At 50.7% G+C, this 18,809-nt stretch overlaps 6 protein-coding genes across 6 annotated transcripts; 2 read left to right on the top strand and 4 right to left on the bottom strand.

Annotated features, from left to right (window-relative positions):
- Positions 1–1,672: 1,672 nt before the first annotated feature.
- On the bottom strand, positions 1,673–3,461 carry ALT_2844 (FAD-binding oxidoreductase; the record flags this gene model as incomplete). Its single annotated transcript, XM_089599440.1, has 6 exons — positions 1,673–1,990; positions 2,043–2,238; positions 2,288–2,316; positions 2,370–2,621; positions 2,669–2,754; positions 2,804–3,461. The coding sequence occupies 6 exons, from the start codon at positions 3,459–3,461 to the stop codon at positions 1,673–1,675; spliced, it is 1,539 nt and encodes a 512-aa protein (XP_089456183.1).
- Positions 3,462–5,252: 1,791 nt separating this feature from the next.
- On the top strand, positions 5,253–8,503 carry ALT_2843 (exoribonuclease II; the record flags this gene model as incomplete). The annotated part of the gene is made up of 3 exons (XM_033559156.2): positions 5,253–5,417; positions 5,472–5,818; positions 5,884–8,503. The coding sequence occupies 3 exons, from the start codon at positions 5,253–5,255 to the stop codon at positions 8,501–8,503; spliced, it is 3,132 nt and encodes a 1,043-aa protein (XP_033415047.2).
- A 330-nt stretch (positions 8,504–8,833) lies between these two features.
- Positions 8,834–10,057, bottom strand: ALT_2842 (glycoside hydrolase family 7 protein; the record flags this gene model as incomplete). The annotated part of the gene is made up of 1 exon (XM_033559157.2): positions 8,834–10,057. The coding sequence occupies one exon, from the start codon at positions 10,055–10,057 to the stop codon at positions 8,834–8,836; it is 1,224 nt and encodes a 407-aa protein (XP_033415048.1).
- An 884-nt stretch (positions 10,058–10,941) lies between these two features.
- On the bottom strand, positions 10,942–13,065 carry ALT_2841 (acyl-CoA synthetase; the record flags this gene model as incomplete). The annotated part of the gene is made up of 5 exons (XM_033559158.1): positions 10,942–10,982; positions 11,040–11,272; positions 11,326–12,233; positions 12,310–12,614; positions 12,708–13,065. The coding sequence occupies 5 exons, from the start codon at positions 13,063–13,065 to the stop codon at positions 10,942–10,944; spliced, it is 1,845 nt and encodes a 614-aa protein (XP_033415049.1).
- A 591-nt stretch (positions 13,066–13,656) lies between these two features.
- Positions 13,657–14,126, top strand: ALT_2840 (BolA family protein; the record flags this gene model as incomplete). The annotated part of the gene is made up of 3 exons (XM_033559159.1): positions 13,657–13,704; positions 13,774–13,880; positions 13,958–14,126. 3 exons carry the CDS (start codon positions 13,657–13,659, stop codon positions 14,124–14,126), a joined length of 324 nt encoding a protein of 107 aa, XP_033415050.1.
- Positions 14,127–14,850: 724 nt separating this feature from the next.
- Positions 14,851–16,086, bottom strand: ALT_2839 (syntaxin; the record flags this gene model as incomplete). Its single annotated transcript, XM_033559160.1, has 5 exons — positions 14,851–14,912; positions 14,972–15,251; positions 15,310–15,797; positions 15,858–15,996; positions 16,081–16,086. 5 exons carry the CDS (start codon positions 16,084–16,086, stop codon positions 14,851–14,853), a joined length of 975 nt encoding a protein of 324 aa, XP_033415051.1.
- Positions 16,087–18,809: the final 2,723 nt, after the last annotated feature.

The following is an 18,809-nucleotide window of genomic DNA, read 5'->3' as shown; positions in this document are numbered from 1 at the left end:
TGGATATCAGTTAAGATGGGAGAACACGACCAGTCGCGGAAGGAATGTATAATATAGAAGCCAAAATGAAAATGAAATATGAATATCCAAAGGAATGTAGATTATATCTGAAGATACGATGCAATGCAAGACAAAGAGCTGATCTGATTCTGGTATCTCCATCCGCTAGGGCAGACAATAACCCTTTTATAACGCCGCCTCCCAACCCGAAACAAAGCATCCTCAGCATCAAAGACCCAACAAACCGATCACCAAGGAATAAATTTAGCATCTCCAAGAATCTAGACCCAACCTCATTGTCCCAGAGGGGCGGTTTCCCATGCGCGAGGCGTCAAAAGCGTCGATCCGTACAAGCGCCCGAAGCACTACTCGTCGACGATGGACGCCATCGTCGTCCAGATCTAGACCACTGAGACCACCGACTGAGATATATGAAATAAGCGGCAAGGCACGAGCCTCCATTATGACTCCAGCCTTTCAGCTCTGGATTTCTGACGTAAAAGTCAACGACAGGAATGGGACGGGATGTACACGCTCTGTTCTCCACCCCGGCGCTTGGAGAGAGCGCATTGTCTTCCGCCGGGGGAATCTCAGCCAACAGCCCGGTGAGCTTAATTCAACCTGATACAGCGACAAGGGAAGAGTTGTTTGAGGCTCTTGGAAAATCTATTGTGGGAGAGAAATGAGAATGTCGCGTTTCATGGCTTGAGTCTGCATTGTCTAGAAGCCAATAATATCGCAGTGATTCGTTGCTTGATTGAGCTCTTTCAGAGTGAGGGTAGGATCTATTTTTATTGTCTGAAAATGTGACATGACATAAACAAAGGCAGACGAGCGTCATAGACAGAAAAGTAAAAGAAGTGAGAGGAGCAATAACGAGACGCGAAGGCGCTGGCCTTTTCTCCTTCGATTTGGCCCAATCTTCTCAAGTCGGTAAATGGTTCCGAGGGCTGTTTGACTCGAATTGCGGCCTTGAGTGTGCTGCTACCTACCATGAAAGGTGTATTACTTAAGGCCTATGGCGGAAGTTTCAGAGAATATGCGTAGAGCACTGCTGCACCCAGGACCGGCCTTGGTTGACAGAATGACTGAAAGGACAGTACATAGATGGACGCCTGAGAAAGTGGAATGGCCATGTCGACGGCGATCCATGGTGTGAAAGCTTGATGATGCATCACTAAGGAAGAAAGTCTTCGTCTCCTAGATATCATCAAGCTTGGGGCATTACTTCCAGTCCTTGGCAGCGATTTGGGGGCTCAGCGTCACTAGGTTTAGTCCTCTCGTGAGAACGTGCAAAGATCCTATACTGCAGAGGGGAATGATCCTATCTCTTATCTCATGCGGTTTAGATTTGCTGGTGGGCGGTGGAGTAGGTTCGAAGACGTCTAATGGATGGACAAGAGCAGTCCATTGTGGAAAGACCTGGGATGTGACAGTATATCTCTCTGGCTCTGAGGATGAGTACCATGCTCGAGGGGTTCAAGTCCAACGGTCAAGTAAGTGATTTAATGCTTATATTGAATATTACACTGATGTCAGCTTTATGTACTGTTTGTGTCTTCCAAACACGTTATGGGCGATCAGTTGGTGGCAAAAGTCAGCTTGACAAGCCCTAAATAAAAGCTATATATTCGAAAGAATGATCCAAGACCAATCGGGAACTAGCATACCGTTAACGAAGCCTGAATCCTCCACTGGTCCTCTTCTGGAAGAATCCATCTGGATCATACTTGATCCTGGTTTGCAATGCTTGCTCCTTGGTGCGGATACGACCCCAGTAGTCCTGTCGGAAGTACGCATCGTTCATGAAGAGTGGCCGGTAAACATCAGGCAACAGTCCCTTGTCAATGTTGTCGCTGATAATGTTGTCAAAGCCGGTGTAGAGATACTGATTGGCAGCATCAATCTTGGCATCGTCGGCTGCAAAAGCATAGGAGAAGTCCAGCTCAATGATAATATAGTCTTGATCTGTGGGGAATTCGAGAAGATCCTTGCGGGTTGTTAGCGCATTTTTAGGTGCTATGAAGGCTTTCAGCGCTTACTCCTCCTCTAGCTTTTGCTTTGCTGGTGATAGTCCGAGGCATTGGCTGGAATGCAATGGACCCGAGCATGTTGGGCACTTCAAGTACAGTGTTTGTCACATTAAACCAGTGGTCGTAGTATCTTTGCATGACGTCTGCGCCGACGGTCTTGTTCGGCAACGGAGTGGTCTCAGTAGCAATAGTATAACGCTGGCCGCTGCAATCAAAGTCAGTAGGCGACACGAATACTAATAGGATTATCTTACTGTAGAATGAAGATATCGTTGTGTTTAAGCTGTTTCAATATGAGATAAGCTACCCCAGGTGACTGACGGCAGGGTTACTAACCAGGTCATAGTAGCTGTCCCAGGTTTTAGTAGTATCGGTAGGTCCGATTGCTGTAAAGTTGGTAAAAACACCCTCGGGTGGCTCAGGCCCGTCGTAGAAGAGGAACATGATCCAGGTGTGGATCAACAAGCCATGCTCGCAAGTCACAATAATGGCGGCCTTGTCATCGGGATAATGTTCGGTGAAGTCACGAAGGGCGCTCAAAACTTGAGGCGTCTTATCGGCTGTAAAGATATAGTTTCCTCCCCATACCTGTGCTGTTTAGATTCCTCGTATGAACATATTTGGACAGGGTTTACCTTATGGTCTTGAGGATGTGTCTGGAGAGTGTATGCAGTAACAATGCCAAAGTTGTTACCGCCTCCCTTAAGAGCCGCGAAGAGATCTACCCCCAGGTCAGTTTTAGAGATAATCGTGCATTCTGCTCTGTTTACCGGTATTCTCCTTCGCGTTGGCATTGACAACGGTTCCATTGGCAAGAACCACTTCAAAGTTGACCACATTGTTGGCTGCCCAGCCATACTGCGAACTCAGAAAGCTCAACCCGCCTAGCTGAATCAGTGAAATGTCAACCATCGTAAGGGGCTGCAACTTGCCTCCGAGCATATATCCTCCAACGCCCACGCCACCAAGACGTCCACCGACGAGTGCCCGACCAGTACCATCGAGACCTTTCTGAGCCTCTTCCCACGAAAGTCCAGGACCTACGATAGCAGTCTGGTCTTCGGGATTGTAGATAACTTGATCAAGGTTCTTGGTCGAGATGAGAAGGCCATCTTGAATGCTGGCGAAGCCATTGTTCGGCATATGTCCGCCCGACTTCACGGCGAAGAGGTCGTCGAAATTGTGCAGTTGCTTCACAATCGCCGACATCTCCAGGGCGCTCGAAGGAGCAGCGATACATGTCGGCTTCAGGTCTCCACAGGCAGCAGACCAATATCTCGTCAGGTCCTTATTGTAGTCGAGACTCAGCGGCTTTTGAATCTCTATGCCCTGTTGCTTGATCACCGAGCAGATATCTGCAGCCGCAAGGCGAGCAAGAGCCACCGCGGTTATTGCTACAGCTGTGCGCCATGGCTGACCTAGGGTCATGATGGTGGATTATAGTCTTAAAACAACTTATAGAACACCAAACGCAACCTGGGATCTCTGGGAAAGCATCACGGCAGACATCGCAAATGATTCATTTATTTATACTCGTTGATGGAGAGACGAGCGTGGAGGGGGGCTCGTAGAAAGTACAAGGGAACTTCTATTCCGGAAAAGGGCTATGGAGACACAGTCGTCCATCCATTTTCAGACAGCAATGCGAGAGGCCACCGGGTGGCCGGATAGACAAATGAACATCCTCGGCAACAAAGCAGGATCCACATCCTTGAAGGCTTTGGTGTTGAACTTCCTTGTTATAGCATTCTGCAGGTGATGGGACAAACCTCGTCCCTGATGGAGGTCTTGCAATCACAAGGCGAGCGCGTCATGTCTGCACGAAGACATTGCAGAATATGACCAATATGTAAGCGGACGCGAAATCACAGTGGACGCCAATCCCGCGGTAAGTTGATGTTTGCACCTTATCCGCACGGAGTATTAGAAGGACACTGAATCTAGCTTCGTGATCAACAGGGCAAAGCTTCAGTTGGGTCACAATGATTGAGTGGTCGGATCGCTTATTTGATTTACCCTAAGATCGGCCATGATAAGGACAATACCATGCAAGAACAAACGGAGGTTCCGCGAAGATCGTCAAGACACGGAATAGTGGTCATATTGAGAAACAGTTCGCTTGTTAATACGACCGGGATTCATCAAGGACGTGACCTCATCAAAGCAGCTTCCGTTACCAGATAGGGAATTATGCAGTTCAGCGTAAAGCAGGTTGCAATCCCAGTGATCAATGGCACACCATCGGAAGCCTGCAATGAATTTGTCATGTCGCCATGCAGAGAACTATTTTCGGAGTGATCAACAACTTGATGATTAGTACGACTCGGATGGCTTAAGCGAGTAAAGTGTGGAGAATTGCAGTAGCTTTCGGCCCAACGTCCAGCTTTCTCTCGACTCAACCCGTTTTGGGCAACGGGGAAATCGCGGGGAATTTCCATCCCTGCAAGGCCCGCCGCAGATGCCACGATGCCGTTGGACTGATAACGGTAGCTAGTAATAAGAAAACGCCATAAGGACACAGCGATAGATGGGGATAGACCATCCGGCGGCTTCGCTTAGGCCGTCGGGGAAACAATTGGCAAGCCTCTTAGAGCCTAGGCCATCGCGTTCCCTGTTTTGCGAAGAACCGAACCCCTTCTGTACCCTGACGCAAAATTGAGAAGTTGAATATTCAGCCAATAAAGTAGTCCTGTGGGTGGTGCACCATATTTGCATGGTCAACCGATGATTGAGCCTTCGCGTTACATCGAAGTCCCTTGCCTAAGATCGAACTGCAAAGAGCAAGATACACTACCACACTGTCGCTACCGGATTTGGCCCTCGTCGGAAAGTATGGCGCCTGATCGATTATTCAGCATAAGACCAGATTTGTTGTAAACAGTAGCCTCGTAGGTCGCGCAGGGCTCGACCTCTGGAAAAATCACATGTGCCTTGGCCTGGTAAATCGTCTGATAAAGATAGACATCCAAGCGGAACCGGCAGCGAATATCTCCGTAGCATATCCAGCGAGTTTCAAGTCCAGCGATGCCCGTTCACAAAGGTGCATCAACTGGAAAAGATGAAGTATTGGCTGGAACCAGACTTCGACCGCCAGGGCGGTGGGCTGAGAAATGCCGGCAGAATGCAACAAGTTTTCGATGGCGTCAAGCAAAGGATGGCCCCGACACTTCTTGAATCTCCAGGGGAGATTTCAGTTGTATAATGTGTTGATTCCTGGAGATGTCTTTGTTGATGCAAAAGACGTACATTTCCCGTGGGGCCATCGGGGCGAGCCATCTGCTGAAGCCAAACCGCCTTATAACTGGAACTAAACACCCAAGTCGCTTGGGGCGCATATCGAATTGTCCATGCCTCGCTCGCCGGACACTGGCTACGAATGTTGAGGTGAGTACTAACTGAGACTGAGTGATTGGCTTGCTCTGATAGAAATTCTGATAGTCTCCCACCGCTGGGCAAAATCCGCAACAGACTACTACCTCCATCGAGGATATCCTTTTAAAAACCGAGTTTGAGGAGAACAAAGACATTCGAAATTATCTACGCAAATGGCAGGAGACGCACCCGAACATCTTAGACCCGGTCCGAGGACCCGGGACGGCGAGCACATTAGATCCATCGGCCCCTTGGGTTGGAAACATGCTGAACGATAGCAAGGAGGCGTTTGATGCCGGTAGTGATGTTTTACGCGAGGCAGACGAGGAGAGCTTGGAATTTCACAATATCGGGGACGAAGGGGAGGGAGTAGATGAATTCCTCCAGCCAGGGGACTTGGTGGCTCTTTCTACGTAAGTAATGCAGAAGTTTCTCCTTCTCTAGTGCTTGGATTCACTAACTCGTGCTTTTCTCGAAGTGTCGACGGCATTTTAAGTTTTGCAATCTACGTGCGATCCGTTCATAAGCAGCAACAGTTCTATACAGAGCGAGGGAAATGGCGAATTGCTCACAGCAAAGATCTGGACTATGTCGTGAAGGGATTCGCTCCTCCAGAATTGGTCGCCCCCCTTCTGCCACATTTTCCGGACACAATGGCTCAAATGAGCTTTGAAATGCAGTCAGCCATTGAAGGTGGAGTGCCGAGACCTGTTGGTGCCCCCCTCTTGCAAAGGATCAGTGACTTCGAAGCAAAGATCCAAGATTTCTACCGAGACAATGCGCATATCCTTGATAACATGCATGAAATTGTCGCAGACGAGGAAGAGAAGCTAGAATACACCCTGGAAGAACTGGCATGTAAAGCCTTAGGCATAGAGGAGGAGGCCTTGGACGATACGATCTTATTTGCTGTGCATCAGACTATCCGCCGGAACTCATTCATTATTGAGAATGACCGAAGCTCGCTGTTCACAAATCATTACCTGGTGCAACCGAAACGAGTTGCAAGACTCCTCAATACTGTCACCAAAAGGGTGCATGAACATCAGGAATACCTCGTCCGGTCTGCGACAGGCAGGGTAATAGGAGAGGAGAAGTCCAATATGAAGGACCATCCTCTGCAACAATTCCTGCAAAAAGCCCAGCGTCTCATACGGGTGAGTAGGAAAGTGCGGTCGCCGACGATCATGGCGAGCGTTGGTCCGACGGCACACCGGTTCGCACCAGGACAGGATGGGAAGCCCATGCTGTATCGCGAAATGGTCACCGAGAAGTTCAATGACAACGATCGAATGATCATAGAGTATCTGTTGCTCTGGTGCATACCTCCTAGGAGAATGAACTCTGGGCCATTGAGATCGGCTGGTTCCCACATCATGCGCGCTACTGGAATGTATACCACTCTCGAGCTGAACGCAGCGACCGTCAAGCTCTTCTTACAGGAATTAGGGGTGTTATCTCCTTGGGAAAATTTGCGATTACTTGACCAGAGTTTAGCTCTTCCTGGACACGGTATCTCGCCCAGGTCAGATGCTATGTGGGAGGATGTCAAGCAAGTGTGCGAGAAGCTCAAATCTGAAGGGCTATCGGATAAGATGGAGAGCCTGCGGACTGACTTTGGTAATCTGCCAGTCTACTGCGTGGACAATCCTGACGCGCAAGAGATCGACGATGGAGTGTCCTTGGAGTCTATTTCAAGCTCGAATGACACGTTCTGGATACACATACACATCGCCAATCCCTCCGCATTTGTCGAACCTGACAGCTCCATCATGGAATACGCCGCCATGCGTAATCAGACTCTCTATGTTCCCGAGCGCACATACCCGATGCTACCCAGCTCATTGACACAGAGCCATTTCAGTTTGGCTCCTGGTCGCCCTACACTCACATTCAGTGCCAAAATGAATTTGCAGGGTGAAGTTCTGGAAACAAAAATCGCCAATGGCATTGTCAGAAACGTAATTTATATCACGCACGAGAAGCTGCGTAGTCTTTTTGAACCCACCACTGGATCTTCAGATACTCTGACAGTGGGAGGCACCATTACGCAGCCGCACTCTCGGGAAGAGTTACAGAGCTCCTTAACACCGGAAGACGAGCGCGCTTTTCGTACCTTGCGTAAACTGATGTTGGCATTTCGTGAATACCGGCTCAAAAACGGGGCCATGGAGTGGCCGTCGCCTGCTGACAATTCAGTCTCTGTCTTCGCAGGGACAGCGCCCATGAAACCCTACAACATGGATATCTCCAAAGGCCGCTACTACTTGGGCGATCCAATCATCCAGTTGCGCTTGCAGGACATTGACCCCCACGAAGTACCTGACCTCACAAAGCGAAATCTCATTTCGACCTTGATGAATTTCGCATGTTGGATCTCTGGGAAGTGGTGCGCAGAGCGCAACATCCCAGCAGTCTACGACGGAACATGCTATCACCCCGAATACCCGAGACTAACGAACGAAAATATGGCCGAATACGGAGGAGAAGGATGGCTGCACTTCACAGCCCCGAAGGGTATCTCCTCATCGACCCCCATCCCACATATTCCCCTCGGCCTAGACGCCTATATCAAATCCACAAGTCCGCTTCGTCGATACGTCGATCTCCTCGCACACTACCAAATCGAAGCCGCGCTGCGCTTCGAGCACGAACACGGGCGGCCCCTAGACGCCACGAAGGATACCTCCGTTCTGCCCTTCTCCAAGGACTATGTCGACAAGTATATCTCCAGATCGCGTTGGAAACGCAACCGCATCAGGGACTGCGACTCCGCTTCCAAGCAGTTCTGGTCGTGCATGCTCCTCTTCCGCGCGTTCTACTTTGCTGAATGCGCGTTACCCGAGACGTTCCCATGCCTCCTCCACAAGCCATACAGCTGTACCTCCATGGCAGGAACGGAGTTCGGCGAAGGCTACGCGGGTGTCATCACGTCTCTAGGAGTCCGCTGCCAGATCCTTACCCACAACGTACCGGATGCCAACATCCTCAGCGTCGTGGAAGCTAAGATTACCTCGGTTGATTTGGCTCGCATGCTGGTCGTCATGGAGGCCACGCGAGTGGTCAAGCATTTCGAGCGGGTTGGTGAGTGGCGTTAGCTCTCCAGTTCTTCTCAAAGTCGGAACTATATTTCATAGAATTTTCTTTTGTGGATACCTCGCCTCTTTTGGACGATGCACGGCGTCAGGCTCGTTATAGAACTGTTGTTTATATGTATCATATAGCGATCTTGAAGCACATAGAGAGCTTCCGCTCCGAAACTCATTAAGAACATCTCCTACATCTGGTGCTTTGCATCTCTAAAGTTTCCCAATTACCTTCATATGATGTTACGGCATTGGGTTATGCTCCGATTATGTGCTGGCTTTCAGAGAACCATATGTACAAATTGCCAGTCGAAGCGACTATATACATACACCAGCAGTACCCTAAGAAGAGTACGTACTACCAATATCCCCCCACCTGATCTTCGAAAAAGTGACCGCCGTATTGGGATAGTTGGCCTGAATGAAAGCAGGATCCCCCTCGGTGCTACCGCATGGCCCGGCACCATCACTATCAAGCCAATGCATCCACAGGCCCGGATCATCCCAAATACTGAACACAGGCACCATGCCCCTCCTCAGCGCCTCGGCCATACGCTGCAATCCACCCAGCGCCTCGAACGTGCTCGACCACAAGCAGAAGGCTTCCGTCATCGCGACGGCCGTATTCCTGATGACCCTGCCATTCTGCACATACAGCCGGCGGATCTCGGCCAGTGCGCCTGTCGCTGTGTTATCGGCAGTCACGAACTGCGTGACGACGGTTATCGGCTTGGCAGTGTCGACGGTGAGGCCGTGGCCGTAGTAATCCTTTGCGCCGAGCTCGTAGGGGTTGTAGGTGCATCCGTACCCGTCGCAGATGGAGTAGCATTCGGCGCCGGTGCACGCATACAGCCCAGCGGTGTTGCACGGGTGCGGGGAGAAGATTGTGGAGCGGGAGTTGGCCTCCCAGAGGTCCATCTCCTGGCAGCAGGCGCCCGCGCCGGCGGTGTTGGCCTCGCCGTTGATCCAGGGGCCCGGGTTGAAGCACTGCGCGTCGCAGTAGCCTGTGCCGTAGGTTGCGCCGGCGGGGTTGAGGGCGCTGCGGCCGCCGGAGGCTTCCATCTCGGAGAGGTAGAGGGCGCCGTTCATGCCGCAGGGGAGCTTGGAGGCGTCGACGTCGAAGGTGAACTCTCGGTTGAGGAGCTGCAGCTTGCTGTAGTCGATGCCGTCCTCGGCGAGGAGGTACACGCGTGGCCTCAGCGTCGTGATTTGGCCGTTTTGTACTTGGTATTGACGGAGCGTAATGACGTCGCCTGAGGTCTGCACGCCGAAGCTGCTGTAGTCGGTGATGCCTTCGACTACGCAGTTCTGGCTGCAGGTCACCTTGTCCGGGCAGAGAGACGGGTCAAGGCCGCTGCTAGTGGCGCATGATGTTTGGGCTCCGTTTTGGTGTATCCAGTGTGCGTTGATGTCAAGCACAACTGAGGTGCTTTGTGCAACGCAGCCACCCTGAGAACTGCATCTGTATGTTGTGAGCTGCGGGTGGTTCTCAGCGATGGACCCGATCAGCTGCGCAGTCACAAGGGGAAGGAGTACCAGCGCGGTGGCTGCCAGTATTTGAGCCATTGTTGCAATTGCATCAAACAAGGATGACGTGCTCAGTCAGTGGACAAATCTTTCTCTGCTCGTAGGTACAGCCCGGAGTGTTATATACTGGCACTTCGAGGAAACATAGCACACCAGAAGAGTATCGACCCACGGTTTGTTCTTTGTTATATCCCCTTTGGATCCGGAATGTGCCTGGCCATGCTGCTGCGGGATAGAGATCCGAAATATGAAGGTATTGCATCATTCGCACGCTACTCCGGTTACTTCATGGGGTCCAATCCAGTATGGGATCAGCATAAAGATCGCACTTTAGAACGATGCAAAGGAGATCATGCTCAGCAATTAGAAGATTTGCTTGAAGGAGACGTCGTCCCCTGTTATCCTTGGCTCCCACAACCATTGGGGAAGAATCTAGGGAACGAGCGGAGTACCCGATTGAGCTGGTTTGTAAGCCTTATAGAGTGTGCCGTGAGAAATATTCTGCCCGATTAATAGCCTTGGATTCGAAGGTTGTCTCAAGGTTGCAAACCCATGCCCGACTCAGCAGGCGTCTTTCGCCAACTGGCAACAAGCCCGCTCGAGAAGTCGAACTACTCATTGATAGTCGTGCCATTCCAATACTGTTTTCAATTGAGGACGTGCGGATTATTTCCGTCCAAGTGCGCTCGATGTATGTTATTTTGTCAGATCCCATGTTTCACCTCAGACACTGCAAGCAATGAATCGGCGAATATCCACCCAAAGTTCCTTTCCGTCATTGTAGCATCATGATGGTGTGATAGGTGCACAATCTCAGATCACTCGAGACGATCGCAGTCAGGATTGTCCGACCATGGACATGGGCGAATTTACATATTTCGTTGAGCAGTTTATTATACAGGAATGGACGTACGATCTCGTGATTACAATCCGAAGACCTCCTTGACGAGTGTCTTCTTGTTTACTGTGAGCATCCATAGTTAGTTTGTAGACTCCAAATGATAAGCTCAAAACCACTCACCCTTTCCCATGGCATTTCTCGGAATTGGCCCGTCAAGGATCTTCATCTCTTGGGGCAGCTTGTAGCTCGCTAGCCGGTCTTTAAGGGCGCGCCGCATGTCCACAGGACCCCAGGGTTTGCCGTTACGGCCTGTCTTGGCTGCTACTTCGGGATTCAGGACGACTATCGCAGCAACCTTTTGACCCCATTGCTCGGATGGAAGACCAACAACGGCGGCTTCGATGATCTGAGGGCTGCACGAACAAGTTAGTCTGAATATACCGGCGAGTGGAATAGGTGAACGTACAGTGAGAGTAACTCTCTCTCGACTTCCAACGCGCTGACCTTCTCTCCACCCGTTTTGATGATGTCGACGCTCAGTCGACCCTGGATGAAATACATTGGGCCTCTGGCCCATTCACCGCTGATCCCCTTGCCGGCGTTCTTGACTATTCGGCGGGTAGCAACGTCGCCGGTTTTGAACCACTTTCCTTTCCCATCTTCGCTATCCACGAAGGCCTCTTTTGTGGCCTTCTCATTAGCCCAGTATTCGCGGAAGATCGTCGGTCCACGAAGCTGGATTTCACCTTCCCGCTCACGGCCGTTGGCATCGAGCTCCTCCCCAGGCTTGATGACTTCGTTCGTCTCAGTGTCGACCAGCCTAGCCTCCACAGACGGCAGCGGCCAGCCGACACTTCCATCCGCGCGGTCCGCGAAGTCGAGCCCGCAGCTGATGGCCATTCCGACCTCAGTCATGCCAAAGCGCTCGAGGAGCACGTTTCCATTGCTGAGATCCTGCCAGGCTTGCTTGGTCGGTGTCGGGAGAGCGGCGGAGCCAGAAATGTTTAGACGGAGATTCTCGGGCGAGATGCCCTTCTTCGCGGCTTCTTGAATTTCAGGACGTAGGCTAGGAAAGCTCGAAAGCAACCGGTTGTAGATGGTCGGTACAGCTGTAAGGAATGTAATCTTACTCTTAGTCGTGCTGTTTTGTAAAAATGGCGCTGCAAGCCTGTTCCACACGCCGTCTGTATTGAACGGAAACATGAATTCAATGGAAGATCCGGCAAGTATAGGCGTCACAATCGCATTGACAGTTCCATGGATGTGATGTAGTGGAAGAAGATGAAGCAATCGATCTTCAGGGGTATATTTCCACGCCTCTAATAGCGAAGCCGCTTGTGCGGTGAGTGCTGATTGGGGGATAAGCACGCCTTTCTGGTCGGAGGTCAGTCTGAAGATCTTCCAGCCTGTTGGAGACTAAATTGAAGGTAACGGAAAGGTCAATGCCTACCGGCCGGTTCGTGGTCCCAGAAGTATAAAGCATCATCCCTCCCAGCGATCTCTCCCCGTCGAGATCCTCCAAAGAGACCGGGTGCGAGCTAGTCGCACCCACCTGGATCTTCTCCTTGATATCCAGTACGGGCTCTGTATTCAACCCGGCCTTGAGCAGGTCGTGCGCCTTATCCGCGTACTTCTGAGTAGCGACCAACACCTTGGCCTGGGAGTTGTCGAGAATATACTTGAGTTCGCCGACAGGGAACGCAGGAGAGAGAGGGAGAGCAATCGCATTGCTTGCGAGGATAGAGAGGAGTGTTACTGCAGGTCAGGATCAGCCATGAAGCCAAGGTAGGGTAATCCATCCACGACACTCGTACAAGATCCGCCAGGGACAGAGTAGAGAAACAGTACCTACGTAATCGTAGCTATTCTCCGCAAGGAATGCAACCCTTTCCCCGGATAGCGAATTCTGCCTTCCTCCGACAGACCCTAGCAGGCGTTCTTTCGCCTGCAGCACGTCCGCGACCAAGTTACCGTACGTGAAGGATCGCGAAGATGCGCTATGGATGACGGCGAGGCTTGAGGAGTCATGATCTTTGAGTGCACGAAAGAGAGGAAGGTTCGGTAATGTTGACAATAAACGAAGCGAAGCTGGCGTAGTCACGCTCTGAACTCGGCTGTAAAACGGCTTGCGAGCACACGCTGCTCCGATGACCCGAACAGACGCAGAGCCACGACAAAGCAATGACACGAGATTACGTCCCTGCATGGTGGAATATTATCCGTAAGTGTGCCTCATGCACCTCCTCCTCTTGCGGTACCCAAACGATGCGTAGGTAATTGCGAGATATCAACTCTCAAGAGCAATTGCTGCGCGGTGGATTGATGTCATAAACGGAGGTGCTCCGGAGCTCTGCGGTTTGGCGTCTGAGCTGTCAATTACCAGTTAGCACACGTAACGCCAGAGACGATAATGCAGGCAACGAAAGACGAGTCCAAACATTAGAAAAGTTCAATTCCTAGAGAATCGATCCGAGAAACACTACAACAACGAAGGAGACGATTCCATCCAGACTCCACGTCCACGGACATAGCGGCGCAAACCATCATCCACAAACGCTATCCCCAAAACAGCATCTCGGCATCACAGGCCCAGACCCCAGCAGACTATACTGTATACAATCTACAACCTCAAACAAGACATCATCAATCTTCTACAAGAGACACCTCTCTACCCAACCCATCTTCACGCTTCAATCTCCCCAACTGGGGTGACCCGTCAATGCTCCCCCTCCGCAACGCACCAGGCCTGCTCTCCCGCCGCCTCTTCTCCCCACTCACAAGCACCCTCCTAACCAGAATGTCCTCCACCTCCACGACCCCGATGGAAGATACGATCCGCGAAAAGGTACGGTGCACATTGACAATCCTGCGCTCCTTGAGGATAATCATCCAGCTAACCCAACACTCGACATAGATAACAGCCGCCTTCTCCCCATCCACCCTCATAATCCGGAATGACTCGCACCTGCACGCGCACCACGCCCCGATGCAAGGCGTAACTTCGAAAGAGACGCATTTTCAGTATGTCTGCGACAGCGACCCGTTACATTGTTGCCAAAGAAGTAAGTGATGGCGGTGGCTAATGCGTACGTCTACAGTGTCACGATCACATCCTCTGCTTTCCAGTCGAAGATGCAGCCTGCGCGGCATCGGATGGTCTACTCTCTGCTTAAGGATGAGATGAGCCGGGAGGGCGGAATCCATGCTTTGCAGTTGCGGACGAGGACGCCGGAGGAGGAGGAGCGGGAGAAGGCTAGACAGTCCTAGGCGTAGGGCAGTGGTATGCTGTGGTCACACTGCCGGCTGACTGTCAGATATGAGAGGTCTGGTGACTCTACGGATATCATGGGTTGAATAAACCCAACTGGTGACTGTAAGGTTCTCTGTACATATCTATACTTTCGTAATGAATTAGAGTTCGATTATTACATAGATTCTAAGACCAACGGCAGTAAAAACGAGGAGAAAATCTAATATGTACATGTACGACAGCATCATGCGTATCCTAGTCGAGAGAAGCGACGGACCATCAAGTCGCATATCATCGGACACGAATCAGATATACACGACCCGGAGATACAAAAAGCGCAAGGGTGGAGCCAAGGTGATATGGAGAAGGAACTCGCAAGCTGCCGTGCTTTTTCAAAAACAAGGAGAAAAAATATCAGACAGGATTAAAACAGAGGAGAATGCGACTGAGTGGTATAAGAAAGTACACTAGGAAATCTCGAGGGAAAAAATGAACGGTCTTTGTGCAGCTCGGATGGATGAGTGAAGCGGGACAGGCATCGGATTATGATGCCACGCCGAATTTTCGCTTCCGCATTGCATGGACCATGTATAGCGAAAGGATAGTGCAGAGGGCGAGATAAGGGGATATCGAGAAGCCTGATGTAGCGACGCAGATTTCCGAGCGCGGAGTAGATCATAAGCAGCCGACAAACGTATTCTGCAAGCCGTTTGATGCAAGCATCTTTCAAGGATGGCCATTTTACGCTTTGTTGGCCTGGGTGACACCAACAGCGACACCGACAACGATGGCGATGATCAGAACTAGGGTAGCAGTAAGTTATCTTGGTGCTTTTACACTTGAGGCCAAAGATGATACGTACTGACGATGAGCAGCGCATACCACTTCCACTTTCTGGCGTTGCGCGCGCTCTTGATGGCATGATCAATCTGGGTGTTCGCATTCTGGACATTGTCGACAACATCTTCGGCGCCTTGGTTGATCTGCTCAACAGCAGCATCTTGTTGATGCACCAGCTCTGCAACTTCCTGGTACAAACGGCCCAGCTCAATCATGTCCTGTTCGATCTTTCGAATAGCGGCGGACCGCTCCAAAGCAGCTTGTCTGGCGTCATTGGCCTGTCTGGTTCTGCTACCGGTAACCTATCACAAGCAAATCAGCACTTGTCCTAGATATTGGGGATGAGCCATTCTCTCGTACCTGGAAGCTCTGCTCTTGGCCCATCAGAACATTGTCAACACCCTGTTCGATCTCCTCGGGAGAAGCCTCTGGGTTTGCGATCTCGTATCGTCGGCGCACCTGCTCGCGCAACCGTTTCTGGAAATCCGACTGGGCCCTCTGGTACTGCTCAATCTCCCGACGCAAGTTCCGGCTGGTGACATCGATCTGAGTCTGAACACGGGTGTCTCCAGAGCCAGGTGTCTGCTTGACCTTTTTCAGGAGGTCCCGGAGGTAACGGAATCCGTTGTTGATCTCGTCTTCGATGTAATCGAGTGTCTGACGGGAGGCCTGATCTTCCTTTCCGGTACTCGAGTCGAGCAAAGCATTCTGTGCGGCGGCGAGCTGGCTCTCTCTCTTGGCTCGCAGATCGGCAATACCATCGTTGATTTCTTTGCATTTGTTCAGCAATGCGGTCGGGCCGGATGGCTGCTGCTGCTGGCCGCCGTAGCCACCCATAGCGGACATTTCTGTAGGAGACAACGCGCATTAGAGACATACGCTCGACCCGAGGTCATGAGGAGTCCTACCATAGCCACCATTACCCTGCTCCATGTTGTTGGCTTGCTGGTATGGGGCCTGGCCGCCGTAGGCATTGTTTTGCTGCTGGCCACCATAAGGGTTGTACTGGCCGTAGCCACCCTGAGAGTTGTTGTTGTAGTCCGCGTACTTTCAAAATAGCGAAGGAAGTCAGCATAAGAGTTTTGCGCTTGGGGCTTTCGCGCGGGAAAGGGGTAGCCATTCAGAACATACACTCATGATGTAATTATGTCAGAATTTACTATACGCAAGCACAGAGTTGAATAAAGAAGCTGCTTTTCCTCTCTTAAACCCGATATGGATGGTATTATGATCAGGTCGCTGTTCTTCGTCTCCTCTGGTGCAAGGGCGAGTGCGGTTCCGCAATTCAGGAGGTTGTCCAAATGCGCGAGGGACAAGAGCTTAACCCGAATTCGCCGACTGTCACTAAAGCAGCGTACAGTAACGGAGCGAAAAGGAAGGATTAAAGAATGGTAAATGAGGATGACAAAAGAGAAGTGGGAGAGGTGAATATGTCGAAGGCAAAAAAAATGAACGATTGAAGGAAAGGGAAGAAATGACACAGTGAGACACGCGGCTGAGGCGGACAGTCGCGGGCGGAAAAGCAAGCAGAAGCGCTCTCCCAATTCCCAAAGGTGCTAAAGGGTTGGCTCTGAATTCCTTCGGAGCTGACAGTAGGCAAAGTTCTGGACCCGCAGGACGGCAATAATAGGTATTAAAGGAAGAAAAGTTTTGACGATCAGGCGCTTATGGGAACTACAGAAGCTCGATCGACAACTATTCATAGAAAACAGTGAAGAAGGTGGTTGAGAATGAGATTACTAGTGCTGCTGTGCTCGTTGACTTTCCCTCGTTCTTGAATATCGTTTGGGGGAATGTGGCTGATACTGGAAGCTAGCTTCGTGGCAACTACTTTTGATTTGTTTTGAAATTCGTTGATGGTGATGAATGATAATAATCATACAGGGGCTGCTGGATGATGCACAGACCAAAGTGGATGATCGTCAAGTCCCCTTTTCTCCCTGGCTCACGGTTTGAGAGACCAAATCAATAGTTGTGAAACACCACGGTCGGAAGCTAGTGGTGATGGGTAGACAGGCCATGGTTTCACCTTTTGACGAGCTTGATAGAGAGGTCTACCTGGCAGCGCATATTTGTTTATTTACTTGAAGCTATTCAACTACCTAACCTCCGGTTCTCTTTCTCATCTTAGGGAATTATGGTTGCCTGCTTAGGCTTTGACCCTCTCGTTTACCTCCTCTCAGGCTGTGCAATATGCTGCTGACATTTCCCGCGTATCCGAGTATTACCTACCATTTCCGGCATGCCCACGGTGCGGGAGAGCCGGTTCGTTGGGATCCTTGATAATGGTACGGGTTGCGCTTCAATTCCACCGAAAAGTATCGACTATGGAGGCGTTGAGTCTGCACGTCATCGTTATGCATACATTTGGTCAACAGCACCATCAGAGCCCCAGCAATTGTTTCCAGAAACCTGGCGACGCTGGTGGTTCCGCTTAATTATTACTTGGACAGATGCCTAAGGTAGGTCGTATCTGCCGACCAATAGCCCTTGCGTGTTCAATCGTTCGAGATCAAGGAAAATAAGCTATGAGATGGACCGATATTCTGGTGCAATTCATTTGGTGAGAATAGCCCGATCTATCCCCAGCATCCCACATCAGTCCCTTGCACCGTTGCACGCCGTTACTCCACAGCATCAAAACAATGCAAATATGGGGGTACAAAACATCAAAAAAAGTCCGTATTGCCAGTTCAATGATGTTTGGACTATCCGGGTTCTTCTCTCCTATCATTCCGCCAGATCATATGCAAGCTGCATGTCGTTTGTCGTGGCAAGTATTAGGCCCACCGATTGGCAGCATGTGGGCTCAGTCTCCAGAAACCACGTGATTTGTCTTGAATACTCGCGAATGAATGGCCATCGACTTATGATTCTGCCTGGGTCAGCTTATAATTAGGAACGATCGCCAGTTGCCAAAATGGCTTAGCACACAGCCTCAATGCTGTGGCTTGTATCCCAGCCTTGACTGGGCTGATCATATTCATGGTCCATTCCTAAATTATCAGACATGGAAACAATGGACTATATTGTTGTCTTTTTGAAACACAACCATTTTAATTTCTTCAATCCTGAAGCGCGTTGAAGACGTTATGGAAGTCGTTATCCAATGCCAAATCCATGATTCTTCTGCCAGAATTGTTCCTCGCTTGCACATTGATACAATCGTACTACGAAAGCAGCTTCACTGCCTCTAAATGTCCGTACTCCGCGGCATATTGTAGGGGAGTCCTTCCCTTATGATCCACCTCCCCTTCGAGACGAAGAAGGGTTTTGCCTTCATCCCCCAATTCCCGCTCCGATACGGAGACGTTGATACTTTCCCGGCGACGTGGACCTCCAATCGTCAACTTAATCTCCTTAGGCTCCTCCATGTAAACGCGATGCTATCGGAGAAAGGACGGAACGTCAAGCTGACCTTCCCCGTATTCAGTTTCTTGGTCTATCATATGCCGCTCTGTAGGAGACTCAAGATTCTGGCTCCTTGACTCATTCTCATGGATCTCACCTGCTTCGGCCAATTCCCTGCACAAGCTGGGCGTCGGACGAAAGACCTGTTGCGGATTAGGCAGCGTTTGAGTGTACAGACGTCACAATTTGCAGCAGCAACGTGGATGGCGGTCTTTCCTGAGCACTTGGTCCCGTTGATTACGTCTGCGAGACGCTTCATTCCCGTTGTCTGAAGCCCCTGACTGCGAGCGAACGGGGAAACTGTAGTGCACTCGGCTTCTTCGTCGGACATTTCCACGAGCTAAAGCCGTAAGTATATCGGCAGCCATTACAGAATTTCCCTGCTCCCAGGCCATCATAAGAAGAGTGCGTCCTTGATTGTTAGCAAATGTCATGTCTGCACCGTGCTT

The sequence above is a fragment of the Aspergillus lentulus genome (genome assembly GCF_001445615.1).
Source record: "Aspergillus lentulus DNA, contig: Alt05, strain: IFM 54703, whole genome shotgun sequence".
Taxonomy (NCBI): domain Eukaryota; kingdom Fungi; phylum Ascomycota; class Eurotiomycetes; order Eurotiales; family Aspergillaceae; genus Aspergillus; species Aspergillus lentulus.
Note: the sequence above shows the minus strand (reverse complement) of the source record. Positions and strands in the feature narration are given on the sequence as shown.